At 41.8% G+C, this 16587-nt stretch overlaps 1 protein-coding gene across 1 annotated transcript in view; it reads left to right on the top strand.

Moving 5' to 3' along the window:
* The window catches only part of bcap31 (B cell receptor associated protein 31), a 34146-nt gene extending 17559 nt beyond the window's left edge, over positions 1–16587 (top strand). The window contains exons 6-8 of the mRNA XM_080733250.1: positions 9396–9534; positions 11518–11618; positions 13676–16587. Of these exons, the coding sequence (XP_080589376.1) occupies positions 9396–9534; positions 11518–11618; positions 13676–13708 (273 nt within the window). The 3' untranslated portion in view covers positions 13709–16587. The remainder of the gene's footprint in view (positions 1–9395; positions 9535–11517; positions 11619–13675) is intronic.

Raw genomic sequence — 16587 nt, 5'->3', positions numbered from 1 at the left:
AAGGCATGAATGAATGACGTACGGTTGGTGGTTCTAGGGTCGACGGGACTAAAACCTGAAAGAAGAGGAGCCATCCGAGCCCTCCAGAAAATGAAGGAGGAGAGGGTGGCTGTACTTGTCCTGATTAAGACCAGTGGGTAGAATAAAGCAGTGGTTCTCAACCTGTGGGTCAGGACCCCCCAGATGATTAGCTTAATGTGCAACATTGTTTTCTCACTCAACAGTAAAAAATAACCTAAAGTTTATGCACATTTCTAAAGTGACAATTTAAGGGCGTTGTGAGCATGTAGATCGGCTATTTTCACAATAGAACCATGTTATACAAAATGTAATGGCTCGACTCTTAGTGCTTGTCGGGGGGGTGGGTCCCTAGTTAAAATATGATTCTTTTGGGGGTCGTGGCCTGAAAAGGTTGAGAACCACAGCAATAAAGTACCTTGATTTTACGCCTGCCCTCTTCACCTCTATTTTTGGAGTACTCGGATCGGCTCCTCTTCTTACAAACCAATGTATCTCTGCCAGAGAAGGCCAGCCCACTTTAATGTGTACTATTCTGCTATTCTCACTTATTTATTATTATTATTTTCTCAGATTGACTGTAACTTAATCTAAAGCACAGACTCCTCACCGCAGTTTCTATACAATACAATAGAACTGAATGACGCTGCACGCTGACATTCTGGCCATTGAGCTACGCAGAATGTCTGGATGGGTACATACATTGCACATTTCTGCAGCAAGCACATTCATTGTGCTCTTCTCAAAACCTTAAGCAACGGAAGCACATTATAAAGGAACATTTAAATCCAGTGAAGAGGAGGAGAGGAAAATAAGGAGATGCATCTCTCCCTGGATAGGAAACACCTATTCAATTCACAAGAGCAAAATAAACGCGATATAAAAGGACATTTGACAGACTGATGGATGAATACAGGGTTCGCACGGGCTTGAAATTCCTGGATTCTTTTTTTAAATTAGTCTAGTTTTTTTTTTCCAGTACTGGAAAAGTTTTGGGTCCTGGAAAGTTCTGGAAAAATATTTGACTATGCATTGTTTTCGGCTATTGATTTTGTTAGTAAAAAAACATTTTCATGACAAGATATGTAACATACAGTAATAGTAGAGGAGCCTATCAATTTCCGTAATTTTGGAATGATAATTTTTGGAGACATGTATATCTTGATTCTTGGGGTTCTCAGAATGCCAAAAAAACATGTCTCCAATTTTTATTTTGGAGTTTAGCATGTGTAATTAGCATAATTAGCCAATTAATTGCCCAAAACTGGAAATGGCAATAACTTTGCTTCTAGGTAACTTATAAAGGTGATCTAAGAGTCTAAGTCCATGTTTGTGAGGTCCACAAATTCATCTGTTCCTAATTAGCATAATTAGCATAAACTATGCAAAAACGAGGTGAAAATGATCAAATTGCTGCATTTTATAGGTTTTAGTCAACTTTGAAAGCTTCTCTCAGATTCTAAGATGTATGTTTACAAGTCCTCCATTATCATCATCCTAAAAATAAATCATGCAACCCTTTGTCTGTGTAATAATTATGTAATAATCACACTGAAACCAGAAATAGCTATATTGCTTTGCTTTAAGTTAATAAAACATGATTATCAGCTATTATGATTATACTAGGATGAAGACTTTTTCCCCCAAAGTGTACAAAAAGAGTTAAAAATAGGTTTTTATGTGGCCACACCCACCAGTTCATTAATTATGCCTGGTTGTCATAGTGGGTGGTAACCCAGTTGAAGTTAGCCACACCCACAGTGAAGGGTCTCCATCTTCGTCATCGTCATTGTCAATCCCCAACAGATGTGCATTGCTTACATTACAACACACCTATTCATCTGCCCAACACATGCACATCTCAGAGCAGTTAAAAATTTGAGATCGACAAGAACATTGTGACATGCACTGGGATTTCTTGCAGCCACATTTTTCCCTCAGCCTACCATCCATATTCATTCATCTGTGGGTTATGTACGTGGTCCTTACTCCTCATACCATACCATTGCCTGGTAATAGGCACGGGCAATGGCTTGATGTAATGCTCATTGTGTAGGTGGCAGCTTCTCGGCTTCTAATTGTTTCTTTGTGAATAACCTCCACCTGAGCTCACCAACATCCACAAGATTTGTACCAGGCTCGTACAGCTGGCAAACAAATGCTTCAATATTTTTTTTCTTGTTTGTAGTACCTTGAGTAGCAAATGCAGATACGACCTCTAAAGGACACTGGTGTAGGGATTGCCAACAGGTTAACTTTCCCTTGCCAGAAAAATGGCCTGTCTTGTCAGCTCCAGAGATGGCATGGAACCCTGGTAAGGCTGAAGTCCTTGTTTTACCCAGTGCACTACTGGCTCCAGTGAGATGATATGTATTTACCCCACACCGGTGATGAAATAGGTATCTTTGTACAGCTGATGGTACCGTCGGATTGCAAGAACAAAGATATCAGTGTCTGGGGACTCAATGTAGAGCTGTGTTGCCCTATCTGTGTCCAGGAATTGTTCAATTGTCTAAAAAACATATTACAAAAATCAGTAATGCTTTTGCCTTGCTGAACAAAAACATACTACAACTAGAAGCAGTGCTCTTCCGAGCACAGGTCTCCACCAGGCCATGCGTCCTGGTGGTGCTACTGTATAATAGGCCAATGTAAAAAGGCTGGAATATGTTCTTCACCTTAGACCTTTCATGGCAATCAGACACTGCATGCATGATTTGAGGCATTGTGTTCCAAAAATGTGTTTTACTAAAGTCTACCTGCTGGTGGCGCTATAAAAGGCCAACATGAAAAGGGTAGCATTTGTTCCTTGACATAGTGGGAACATGTGTGGCAAATTTCACGGTAATCGCAAGCTGCGTTGATGATTTGAAGCATTTTGTTCAAATACTGAGCAATCCCGCAAACTTTGGAAGCCAATATTAGCCAATTAGGATGGAATATGAAATATCAGACGGATCGGACTTGATCACATGACTATAGAGATACTGTGTAAGGAATAATAGGAAAAATTGTGTTTTACATAAGTCGGCCTCCTGGTGGCGCTAGAAAAGGCTGATGTGAAAAATGCAGGGAAAGGGTTTTTCCTTGGCCTCTAGGGAGTGCGCTTACAAAGTTTGAAACTGATCGGTGGAGTTATAGGTAAAACCACAAATCGGCCTGTTATAGCGCCACCATGAGGCTGATTTAAAAAATGTGAAGTGGCATTTCTTCCTCGACCTAGTGGGAACGTGTGTGTGCGATTTCATGATAATTGCACTTTGCGTTTGGGATTTGAGGCATTTTGTTCAAAACGGCTCAATCCTACAAACTTTGGAAGCCAATCTTAGCCAATCAGGATGGAATATGCAAAATCGGACAGATCCGTGTCGATCACATGACTGTCGAGATACTGCCTACCGATTTGTAGGATTTTTGGACAAAATCTGTAAGAGTAGTGCACAGAAATGTGTTTTGCGAACATCGGCCACTAGGTGGCGCTAGAAAAGGCCCATTTGAAAAATTTAGGGCAGAGGTTCTAGATTGGCATCCAGGGAATGTGTGTGCTCACTTTGGCAGCGACCGGGCCAACAGCGACTGAGATTAGCTGCACACAAACTGCGAGGACACACACACACACACACACGGACGGACGCACGCACGGACGGACGGACGGACGGACACACGGACGGACGGAGGGGAAAACATACTCTCCCCCATGCCTTCGGCTGGTGGAGACAAAAATCAGTAGGCTACACCTACACTACACTCCCCTTTTCTGTGGAATACACTGACTCCAAGTTAAATTCATGTTAACTGATTTGCTGATATCTCATGATAAGTGAGCAGATATGTGCAATAAAAATGGGAACATTTCCTGGTGACTTCACCCAGCCAACACTCCCTCTTCTGTGGAATACACTGACTAACCAAATTAAAATGGGCACATTTCCAGATGTCTTCACCCAAGCCACACCCCCTTTTCTGTGGAATTTCTTGACTTCTGACTGTCCCCTGTTTCCCAAACACTAGGTCGGGACCCATTTGTGTATCGTCAACACATTTTTATGGGTCCCTTCATTTTTTGGTTTCCTACTTTTTGTTTTTAATTATTATTTCTGTAATTTAATTTAGAGAATTTTTTAAAGAAATTCCATAAATTAGAAAACACGTTGAAGAAGTAGTGAAAATACAATCTCCAAGTGACGTGTTGTGAGCGGGAAACACAGGTGTCTACTGTCAAGAAAGAGAAAGAGGAGAAAGTGATACAGTCAGCTGGGGCATTAAGGCCACTGTGACCTCAGGTTATGCCATTGGTTTGAGGGGCACAAGGCCGAATTGAAGGGCAATAACGGCCATGGCCTTCATGGCCTCTATGAAATTCCTGCCCTGTTGATAATTGATGACTTGTAAACATACATCTTAAAGTCTGAGACGCTTTCAAAGTTGACTAAAACTAGAAAAATACAGCAATCTGCTTATTTTCACATCATATCTATACTATAATTTTGCGAATGTCTGTCTGAGTGAGTGAGTGAGTGTCTGTCTGTCTGTATGAAACAGCGTTTCTCCTCGGTGGCTGGAGCAATTGATCTGAAATCGCATCACCATTAGCATATGAACACACCTGACATAACTGTGAAGCCCGTTTGTCACTTTCACAAATCGTATGCTGTATAATAGCATTTTTATGGTGTATCTATATCTATTTAGCCTACAGTACCTTTTGTGACCACACATGTTAAGGGAGGGGCGCTGTTGTTCAGGCCATGCACAATCACTCACAAACCCACACACACACACACACACACACACACACAAACGGGGGGGCGGGGGGGGGGGGGGGTTCTGGCCCTGTTACAGATGTTGTCCAAAAATCATGCAGATCGGTACACAGTATCTCTGTAGCCGTTAAATGGAACGGGTATTTCTTACATTGATGCTCCTACATATTAGCATGCAAGCACCAGTTAAAGTTACTTTCCATCCCTCATATACTGTGTGCACAGTGCACATCCCATAACCCACACACTGCACATCATTTCGGAGCTCATATCTTTGAACGGGTAAGGGCTAGTTTACATAATTATGCTAATTAGGAAAGGTTGCATGACTTGAATGAATTTGTGGACCTCACAAACATGGACTTAGACTCTTAGTTCACCTTTATAAGTTAACTAGAAGCAAGGTGATTGCCATTTTGGGCAATTAATTGGCTAATTATGTTAATTACACATGCTAAACTCCAAAAGAAAAATTGGAGACATGTTTTTTTGGCATTCTGAGAACCCCAAGAATCAAGATATACATGTCTCCAAAAAGTATCATTCAATTATCATTCCAACAGAATCTGACTGTTTGGCTCCCCCACTATAAGTAGTTTTTTGCCGAACAGGCGTGATTGCAGCCTAAATATATTTGACAAAAACATCTGCAATCTCATTCCATCACCATTCTATGTTTTATTTTGCTACACTGCCTGTCTTTGGGCATTGCACATAGGAGTAAGAGACTTGTTATTGCGCTGAATGATTGTTATATCCACAACTTTCCCACGTCCTGTCGTGCATTGCGCAGAAGTTGTGCGGCAGTTAACAGCGTCGCAGCTGAGAATGATCTACAAGCTCACAACGGTTGCATCTGTGACGCGACGTGAGCTTGTATGTCTGCTGTTAACCGGAAGTGTCCCACAGATAATGCCACAGTCATTTCTCACGGAAACCGGTGGATAGGCCTGGAAATTGGGTTCAATATTCTGGAAAGGTTATGGAAAAGTTTTGGAAATTCATTGGTTAAAATGTGTGGGAACCCTATGAATAGAAGAAGGAACAGTGGCTGCTGCGATTTGAAACCAGGGCACGGCACATGACTTGCTGCCTCGCCTAAAACGGTCACATGGATGGTAAAGGAAGCCTTTACGACCTAACCCAATTAAACACACACACACACACACACACACACACACACACACACACACACACACACAAACAGGGGTGTCGCACGAAATTCTGGGCCCTGGGTACGAGGATCCTCTCACATTTTGTGCTTTAACTATTGAAAAATAGTAGATATACAAGTTTGTAGATCTGCTATTTTTTGGAAAATGTGTGCAATCTTTGAATATGTATAAAGTTTTTTTGAAAAACCTATGTTTCTATGTCAGTGTTGCTCAAACCTTTTCAGGCGAAGGACCCCCAAAATGATATGTATTTGGCCACAGACCCCCATCTGAAAATATTTAGTTCCAGGGACCCCCCAGAAGCACAATCTGAGTTACAAATGTTCACTTAAAAAATACATACATTCAAAGATATGCGCACATTTTCACAACTTTTCAAAAATAGCAGATCTTCTGTGAGCTTGTAGATCTGCTATTTTTCAATAGTAAAAGTATAAAATAATTAAGGCCCCTCCACCTTGGGCCCTAGTAACTCAGTCCCACTTTCCTCCCCCTTGTGACGCCCCTGCACACAAACACATGCGCACACACGCCCCACCCGCACGGTACAGTAGATGATGCACCTGCTGCCCTCAGTCAACCTCTACTACTACTAGTGTGTGTGTGTGTAAGCATATTCAGATATGTTTTAACCCTTTTAGGCCTGGAATTATTTTATACTTTAGCTATTGAAAAAATAGCAGATCTACAAGCTCACAGCGCGTAGATCTGCTATCTTTGTCGTGAAAGTCGTGAAAATGTGTGCAAATCTTTGAATATATGTATTTTGTACCTCACATTTGTAACTCAGATTTTGCTTCTGGGGGGTCCGTGGAACTATATTTTGAGATGAGGGGTCTGTGGACAAATACACATCATTTTGGGGGTCCTTCTCATGTAAAAGTTTGAGCTCCACTGACACAGAAACATAGGTTTTTTAAGTGAGCTTGTAGATCTGCTATTTCCGGCTATTTCCGTCAAAATAGCGATGCAAGGGTTCAAGTGGTTAGTGTAAAAAAAATAAAAAAAAATAAAGGTTCCTATTACACAAAGATTTGGATATGCAGCTCGGCAAATAAAAGGTGAATTGATCCCAGTGCATGACGGAGGACGATATCACGATACATTTAAATCTCCACGATACGACAAGTCCCATCCCTAGTCCCGGACCTCCTGTTGAAAACCCCTGATCTACAGAGTAGTGGCAGAAGTGTGTGTGTGTGTGTGTGTGTGTGTGTGTGTGTGTGTGTGTGTGTGTGTGTGTGTGTGTGTGTGTGTGTGTGTGTGTGTGTGTGTGTGTGTGTGTGTGTGTGTGTGTGTGTGTGTGTGTGTGTGTGTGTGTGTGTGTGTGTGTGTGTGTGTGTGTGTGTGTGTGTGTGTGTGTGTGTGTGTGTGTGTGTGTGTGTGCGCGCGCGCGTGCGTGGACTGGTAGGTGCTTTCCACACACGTAAAGGTTGACAGCTGGCATCACTACAACATGATGGATGGAGACGTTTGGTGTGTGTGGGGGGGGGGGTGTCTATCTCTGTTACAAACGAACACACACACGGTTGTTTTACTATACTTGTGCGGAGATCAACATTTCAGAATGGCAATTTTATGATTGGGTTATTTTTCTGTTCTGTGACTTTTTTTCTTTTTTTTTTTACTTTTTAACCACTTCAACCATTATGTTATACTCTAGCTATTCAAAACTTTTCGCATATTTCACAACTTTCTGCATATTTTGCATGATACATATTTGGCAACTTTTCGTATATTCCGCAACTTTGTGCAATTTCACTGTATAAAATCACATAAAACCTTGCATGTTTCATAGCAAAATCAAGGATTTTTGACCGCATAATCAATGATTTTAATCTGCATAATCAAGGTTTTTTTGCCCACGTTTTCTTTTGGAGGGTCTAAAAAGCCAAGTATAGACGATCTACTACAAAAAAAACCTTTAACCCTAAATGTCTATCCCTGAGAACAAACCTGAATATGTTCCTAATTGTAAGTCTAGCTCTGAAAATTGTTCTAGCTCCAGACCCAAAAGAAATAATTTATGTTTGCCCGGGACCCAAACTAGTGAAAACAGCAGATCTACAAGCTCACAATGCATCGCTTTGTGCTGCGTTGTCAGCTTGTAGATCGACTATTTTCACAAATTCACAAATGTTTTTTTTTTTCCTATCATCTATTCATGATATGACATACGAAATGCCTTTTAAAAGTATCTTGTATTCATGACAAATGAATTAATAATTAAGAACAAAGTGTAGGAAATAAAAAAAAAACAGTAAGACGCCCTGAGGTATTCATTCACTCACGACCCCTCAAAGAAATGGTCCGCGAACCACAAATGGGGGTCCCGACCCACTGTTTGGGAAACAGTGCTTTTAAACCATGTAACAATAATTACTCTTGTGAGGCCCAGGAAAAACTGTCTCCACAACGTCTGTTTATCAAATTCTACTGTACTTGAGGGGACTTTTGGCTCGTACACGCATAGTAGTACAACACACACACACACACACACACACACACACACACACACACACACACACACACACACACACACACACACACACGGTGCAGCTGCTGTCTCTGGTGTGAGGTTAGGAGCGTTTGGTATGAACACCTGTTGCTCTCTGCTGGCGGGGTCAGCTGGGCCCAGGCCACTATGTCATTATGACGTACTGTATGTCATGTAATCAAATGACCGTCCATTATTAGAGTGGAGCCCTCGGGTCCTCCGCGTCCGCGAGGTCCCCAACACCAGGCTGCCCAACCTGGGGGCGACAGGGCCTTCCTTCTCTGTGGTGGCCGCCCCCTCCCTCTGGAATGCACTGTGCTGATGCTCATAATCATAATATTATGTCTCAGATCATAATACAATAACAGAAATTTCCGGCTAGTCCACAGACAAGCCATTCTGGCCAGGCTGGGAAAGTGTTAACTATGAGAAATGTCACAGCTTGTATGGGCATAAAATATATTGTATGATGTGATGTCATGGGAACCACTCTAACATAATCACTTTTATTCCCATATTTGGAGATCCCTGATGTCATCAATACTTAGCCCATATCTAACAGGACTTCATATGGGAATGCCCATATTTGGAGGAAGACAGCCTATATCTTTGCGGCTGGTTCAGACACGGATCTCCATGTATGGGCATAAAAGGGATGTACTATATACAGTACATGGATCTCCTTATATGGGTAACTGGTCCGATATACATCACTGGCCAGATGGCCAAGAATTGGCACGACCTCGCCCTGAGGCATCTTACTAGTATTGAACAGGGCTCTATTGAAGTGATCTCTCACATTGGAACTGATCTCTCTGGTATGTCTCTCTCTGTGTGCAGAAGCTCAGAGATGAACTGATCTCTCTGGTATGTCTCTCTCTCTGTGTGTACAGAAGCTCAGAGATGAACTGATCTCTCTGGCATGTCTCTCTGTGTGTGCAGAAGCTCAGAGATGCTGGTGTGGAGCTCCCAGAGGCTGGAGGGAAGAAGGGAGGAGAGGGAATCGCCCTGGAGGAGGAGAACATCTCCCTGAGACAGGACCTGAAGACCCTGAAGGAGGAGCTGAGCACCTCCAAGAAAGGTACACACACACACACACACACACACATCTAACCATAGGGTTTCTATCCATGTCCAACATCTAACACAGTGGTGGGCAACTTTGATGATGTAGAGAGGGACACTTTATTTTCACACTCACTCCAGAGAGCCACAATGCATATACAGCCAAAAATAGCAAAACTAGACTATCTACAAACTGCAACATATTTTGAGCTTGTAGAGCAGCTATTCCTGAACCTTTTTGCTATTTTGAATTTTAATCCTGAAAAGTAACATTTGTATTTAATATCAAATGCATTTATCCACCTCTTTTTTCCGCGGGAATTTACTGGTGAATGTTTTGCACCACACTTCCGGTTAACAGCAGACATACACGCTCACCTCACGTCGCAGATGCAACCGTTGTGAGCTTGTAGATCACACTTGGCTGCGGCGCCGGAAGCTCCGTGCAACTTCTGCGCAATGCACGATGGGATGTTGGAAAGTTGTGGATACAGTATGTTCTTATGTTAACTTTATGAACTTAAATACAAATACATTGGACATAAAAAAAGACTACCGGTAGTACTAGTCAAGCTACTAATATAGACTGAAGTAATTAAAGCAGGTCATGTTTGCATGTTTGAGATTGTAACAGCCGAAATCAGTAATATATCAGTATTCCAATATTAACCTGCGGGCCGCATTAAGTGCAGGTGGGGGCCGCCAGTTGCCCATGTATGATCTAACGGCTCATCCGCACCGCCAACGAGCTAGCATTCCGAAGGCGATGACGCGGGAAAAACTGAGTGTCGGTCATTGCGTTGCAACGTAGCCTCAAACGATCAAATAAAGAAATAATAGTAAAAAGTGTTTGAGGGGCGGGACATGGCCGCAAAACCTCGCTCAAATAGAGACTCTGCGAGCGAATATAGGAGGGGTGGACGACGTCGCTGCACGATGCGTAGTCCCTCGTCGAGCGTCAGGACGGACTCATTGAAACAAATGTATTTTAATGAGATTTCATCGCTCACGTCGCTGGCAGTGCGGATGGGCTGTAACAAGTTGATTGCGACCATAGGTCGCATTTACTACCAAAACCTCCACGGGCTGTCTGTCCGTCAGTCCGTCACACTTTTGCCCTGCTCATATCTCCACAACCGTTGCCCCCATCCATGCCAAATTTTGCACACACACTCCTTGACTGCCAAACTACAACCTCCAAGGACCCCCGGAGCCCCAGGGACCCCCAGGTCCCCCAGGTCCCTGGGGGACCCCCAGATGTAAAAAATGACCAAATGTGCTCACACGTCACACGTCACACTTTTTCCCTGCTTATATCTCCGCACCCGTTGACCCGATCCATGCCAGATTTTACACAGACACTCCTTGCCTGCCAAACTACAACCTCCAAGGACCCCCGGAGCCCCAGGGGGACCCCCAGATGTAAAAAATGACCAAATGTGCAAAAATGACCAAATGACCACCCCAACGGGGCTGCTCACGGGGAATTCCCGGGGACCACCGACTCCTGGTGCTCCAGAACGGATGCAAAAGTGGTGGCGCCCCCAGTGGAGGACCCCCTGCCACTGCAACGCACATAAAATGCCGTAACTCGGGCTAGGAGCGTCCGGGAGAGCCGGGGCCGGTACCTATTCGTCCGCCAAGGCAACGCGGAGACCCCACCCCTCATTTCTCACATGGCCCTATTCTAGCGCCACCTTCAGGCCGATTTTTAAAACACATTTTTGGACACTGCTCCTACAGTTTTTGCCCTAAAATCACGAATATCACTACACAGCATGTCTACACTCATGTCATCAACATGGATCAGGAAGATTTGGGAAAAACTAATTTTTGCCCTATTTGTGGAGATAAGCCACCTACGGTCGCTTATCTCCCGATTAGGGAGTCTTACTGGTCATAATTCACATGTTCGCCCTCTGTCTAGGCCTATCTGACGTAATGATTTACCGTGACTGTGTGTGTGTGTGTGTGTGTGTGTGTGTGTGTGCGTGCTCAGCTCTTCAGAAGTCAGACAGTGATGTTCAGGCCATGAAGAAACAAGCTGAGAACCTGACGGTGGAATATGACCGACTGATGGGCGAACACGACAAACTACTGGTAACACACATACACAACCTACTGAACTACACACACACCAAGTAGCTACACACACAAATCAAAGAAAGTGCATTTCTATGGTAAAGGCGTGCTGAAGCAGCGGTTTTCTTTTGACCGAGTGTTACCCAAGCTTAAATGGGCCATGGGTGCAACAAGAAGTATATTAAGTGTTGAAAGTTCAAATAATCAACGAACAGGTGTGTTTGCTTGTGAAAACGCTCCAGTAACCCACAGTTCGACTTTACCGTTCACATCAAAAGAAATCTTCAGTTCAGCAGAAATATATTTCCCATGATAAAAATACAGATACAAATACATATAGATTATAATCCACATACTCTCACATTTTCATTCCAGATTTACCTAGTCATGATACAAGCAACGTCAAAATAATGAGTCCAGACCCATATGCACACACACAGAATAAATACACACACCCATTGTACACACATACACAACCAATAATGTATACACACCCCACATTGTATACACACACACAGTGTACACACAGTGGTCAGCTCCCAGTACAATATTGTTTTATATCAAGCAATTAAAAATGATAAATGTTGATCAAAGTACTGTACAATGATGAGTTCAATCAGTGAAATCTTAATCTTATGATGATTATAAAATAACAATAGAATAAATATCTGACATAGAAACAAACACGGCACATGACAGTCTTTAAAGGTCCTTACCCCATTTGGGCCCAAGTCAGATTGGAAAGTTACCCCCTTTTTTTCTGGAAAACTATTACTCAGCCTCTGTTGCAGCTAGAAAGAAAATTCCAACACTGTTTGATACATACTGTACATGTACAGTAATACACAAAAATGTGTTCCTGGCCGAAGGAATAAAAGCAAAAAATGTGTTCCTGTCCATAATGGGTTTTAAACACTGGTAATGTTTATTTTGTGTGATTACATGTGCATGGATTTAAACTGTTTGTGTCATGAATACATCCACATAGAACCCCAATATTATGCAGCAATATTAAGCGTCAACATTTATTTTAGTAACATGAACCTGTATGTACAATAGTTTGATGTGAAATAATACGCCGACGCATTCTACGATCGTTTATTCGTCCCGCTCTGTAAAAGACCTTAAGACTCAATAAGCTGCACAAATAAAAGAATATTAGACTAGACTGAAAGATGTATGTAGGAGGGATTGGAGAGAGGATTGCAACACCATCCATTACACACACGCACGCACGCACGCACGCACGCACGCACACACACACACAGGCAGGGTGGAGCATTTCAAACATAATGACAAATACCCCAGACACACACACAAACACAGTCATACTCACGCCCTCTCATATTGACACACCCAATACACACACGCGCGCACGCACGTACGTTTGTACATGCACGGTAGGACATAGCGCGTGGAAGGAGCATGTTATTCCAACCAGTTCCTTTCCCCTCCATCAGGCTCCCCGGCTGGCCAGGGGGAGGCAGTATAGAGACCAGCATTACTGCATGTTTTTTGTGAGGGTACCTACTCTATATACAGTATTGTCTCTCTCCAGTGTTCTATTTGTCGACTAAAACTATGACGAAAAATGTTTGTCGACTGTTTTTTTCACTGAAGAAAACTAAATAAAAACTAAGCTGTGATGACTAAAATTAAGACTAAATATATTGACAATTTCGTCAAACAAAATAAAAACTAGACTAAAACGTTAGAGAGGGACTAGTGGAGAAGAGAGTAATTTTATGTTTGGTTGCTCTCAGGTGTTGCGTGCTGAAAATAGCAGATCTACAAGCTGTGAGCTTGTGAGCTTGTAGATCGGCTATTTTCAGCACGCAACCAAGTGTAAAATCAGTCATTACGATGCCATCAAGGCCCGCCAAAATACATTTTAGTTGATTTAGTTGCCCAAAAACGTATGATATTTAGTCGACTAAAATTAGACTAAAACTAAAAAAATTCAGGTGACTAAATTATGACTAAAACTAAATTACATTTTATTCAAAAGACTATGATTAAAACTAAATCAAAATTTGCTGTCAAAAACAACATTGTCTCTCTCTCTTTGTCTCTAGGCTGGCAGCGAGCAGGACAAGAAATCAAACTGAAGAGACCAAAAAAACGCCAGAACGTTCTTCTTCTTCACCACCCTTAGTCACCGTCTCCCCGAACACACACACCGTTAGGATGACATCACACGTCCTGTCTGCTGATGTCCTCACATCTGCGTTTGTGATTGGTTGATGTGGGGGTGTGTGCAGTATGAACCGGACGTGATGTCACAGAAAAATGATTCCAGCCTCTTCTGTCTTTCCTCTGTCACCGCATGGATATTTGGACATGAAACGACACGAAAAGGCTCCGTTTATTGTTCCGCTTTTCATTCCACTCTGCTCAGACCACAGTCCAAACCCGGTTTTCACCACATCTTGTGTAACGGATCAGATTTTTAGTAATGCCTGATTTAAGCTTAGCTGCCCCCCGATGTCGCGCACACCCAAAATCACAGATCTACAAGCTCACGTGCTGTTTCCAGGCACGCAGTCGACTATAAACCAAAGTGTAAATCAGGCAAAAACTTTGCTAAACATTATCCAAGTTGTTGTTCCCATCCTGTCAGGAAAGGAAATTATTCCATAATTGGATAATGTTTCAGCAAATATATTTACATTTCAATAAATGTGGGTCCAATCTGCCAAAAATGATTAAGAACGCCGTCCCTGCTTCTAATCTCAACTCTTGCTTGTTTCCGTCTCTTCATGGTACTAACGTAACACAACTTATGCGGTGGTCAATTTAATTAATTTAATGACGTTGTTGGAAGACAAATTAAAACTTTTTTTTTCTTACCAGAGTCGGTGGCCACAATATTTAGATCATCTGGTCGTCTTTAAGGGGTTATTCAAGACCGGTGAGATTGTTCTCCGCAACATTGTAACGCTTCATTTATTCCTCCTCGTAATATTGTGTCGCAATTGCAAATCTACAAGCCCACGTCCATGACTGTATAATTTATCAACACTCACAGAGACTATATTTGAAACATTTCCATTAGTTTCGCCTACTTATGTCATGTGACACAGTCTTTCAACGGAAGTATGAATCTTGCTTGAAAAACCTTTTGACGGTTTGTTGCATTTTTGGTTTGTTTGTTAACTTGTAATCTAGTAATTATACAGTTATTTGTGTTCAGATGGGTGTTGTTCAATCAACAGCATGTTTACATGAAACTAGCTTTTTATTCTTTATTTCTCTCTCTTACAACAGTGGTTTTCAACCTTGGGGGGGTGTGTGGGGGGGGGGGGTGGGGTGTCTTGGTAACCGGTTATTGAACCACAAGTTTCAGGATTATAATTAACAGCCTCTGAACAGTTAATTATTGAATGCTTTAACCAGTGAAAAATAGCAGATATACAAGCTCACAGTGCCGCGCTTTTCACAATTTTTCAAAAATAGCAGATCTACAAGCTCGCAGCGCGGCACTCGGTGCCGCGCTGTGAGCTTGTATATCTGCTATTTTTCAATAGTTAAAGCATAAAATAATGATACACACAATGTGTACCCGTTCTAAATGGGTTAAGTGTTGAGCGGTTGAAGTCTTCTCCTGTTTAGATGGAACCAACCTCAACTTGCATCCAAAACCATAGTCGGTTGACAACTCCTCCTCCTCCTGGGTCTGAATCTGAATTTCTTCAGGCTCATACCAATGTTTTGCTTTGAATATTATGCATTTAGTTTCACGGTTATTTCAGCGTTATTGTTTTTTTTTGGTATGTTGTCCATCAGATATGACGGTGGTTCTCAAATGTTTTAAATTCAAGGATAACATAACTCTGAGTTATGGAGCCAAATTAGCCTTCTGGGAAATCACATTTGCATTTGGTAAATGCGATTTCCGGAAGTGGTGGTTTACGAGGCTAGAACCAAATGGTTCCATTTATACGCTCCGAGTTAAAGACCTGTTAGGGTCCATTTTGAACACTGTCAAGGAACCCTGAGGGTCCCTGGACCCCACTTTGAGAACCACTGATAATATGAATATGACATCTTTATATCTTTCCACTTTTAAAGGACAACTTTGTTTTTTTTACAACAAGGGTTCATATTTTAGATTGTAATTAGAGAAAAGAAAATATGAGCGTTAAAATGTTTTCATTTACTTATTTCTATAGTTTTAGCGATTTTAATTACCTTGATTTTAGTGGGTGGGGGCATGCGTGCAAGTGGCTAAATATGTCTTTTTAGACACAATAAGCTGCATGGCGATTTCTTTACAGTAACACTACTAGCCCCCATAAGTCACATCTGCCCATGAAAGATTGTGGTGCATCTTGGGAATGGGCTTATTGTGTCTAAAAAGACATATTTAGCCACTTGCACGCATGCCCCAACCACTGAAATCAAGTCATTAAAATCGCAAAAACGATAAAAAGGAGTAAATGAAAACATTTTAACACAAATATGAACCCTTGTTGTAAAAAAACAAAAGTTGTCCTTTAAGAATTTGTTCATTCCGGTTTGTAGGGGAAATGTGACAGTTACAGTTTTGGTTTGTTTTCCATGGTAATGATTAAAGAAATTACATTTTCTTATAGAAGTTGCTCAGCAACAAGAAAAGGTGTGTTCATGTGTTGGGCTCCTCCCCTCGCAGGTTGATCTGATGAATGTGACACAAAACAACATGTGAAAAATTAAGTGCTTTATTTTTGTCAGTCAAAGTGTTGTTTGAAAGGACTGTTTAAAAATGTACGTATTAAACTTCTTGGGTAAGAACACAAACACTGATACATCTTATTTGCCGTATACTGCTTTTGTGACGAAGATTTATCATTTTCAGTTGAACTTTATGTCTTTCCTTTTATCCCTGATTTAGTCATTATGCCTATAGGGAGTGACGTGATATTGGTATTTATTGTCACATCTTTAATTGTGTTTTTTTTTTTTTGTTGCTGAGCACTGGAGCATATGAATAAAACATATATATTTC

Source organism: Nannobrachium achirus (genome assembly GCF_963921795.1).
Source record: "Nannobrachium achirus genome assembly, chromosome: 9".
In the NCBI taxonomy this organism is placed as follows: domain Eukaryota; kingdom Metazoa; phylum Chordata; class Actinopteri; order Myctophiformes; family Myctophidae; genus Nannobrachium; species Nannobrachium achirus.
This window is presented reverse-complemented; position numbering and strand designations above follow the sequence as displayed.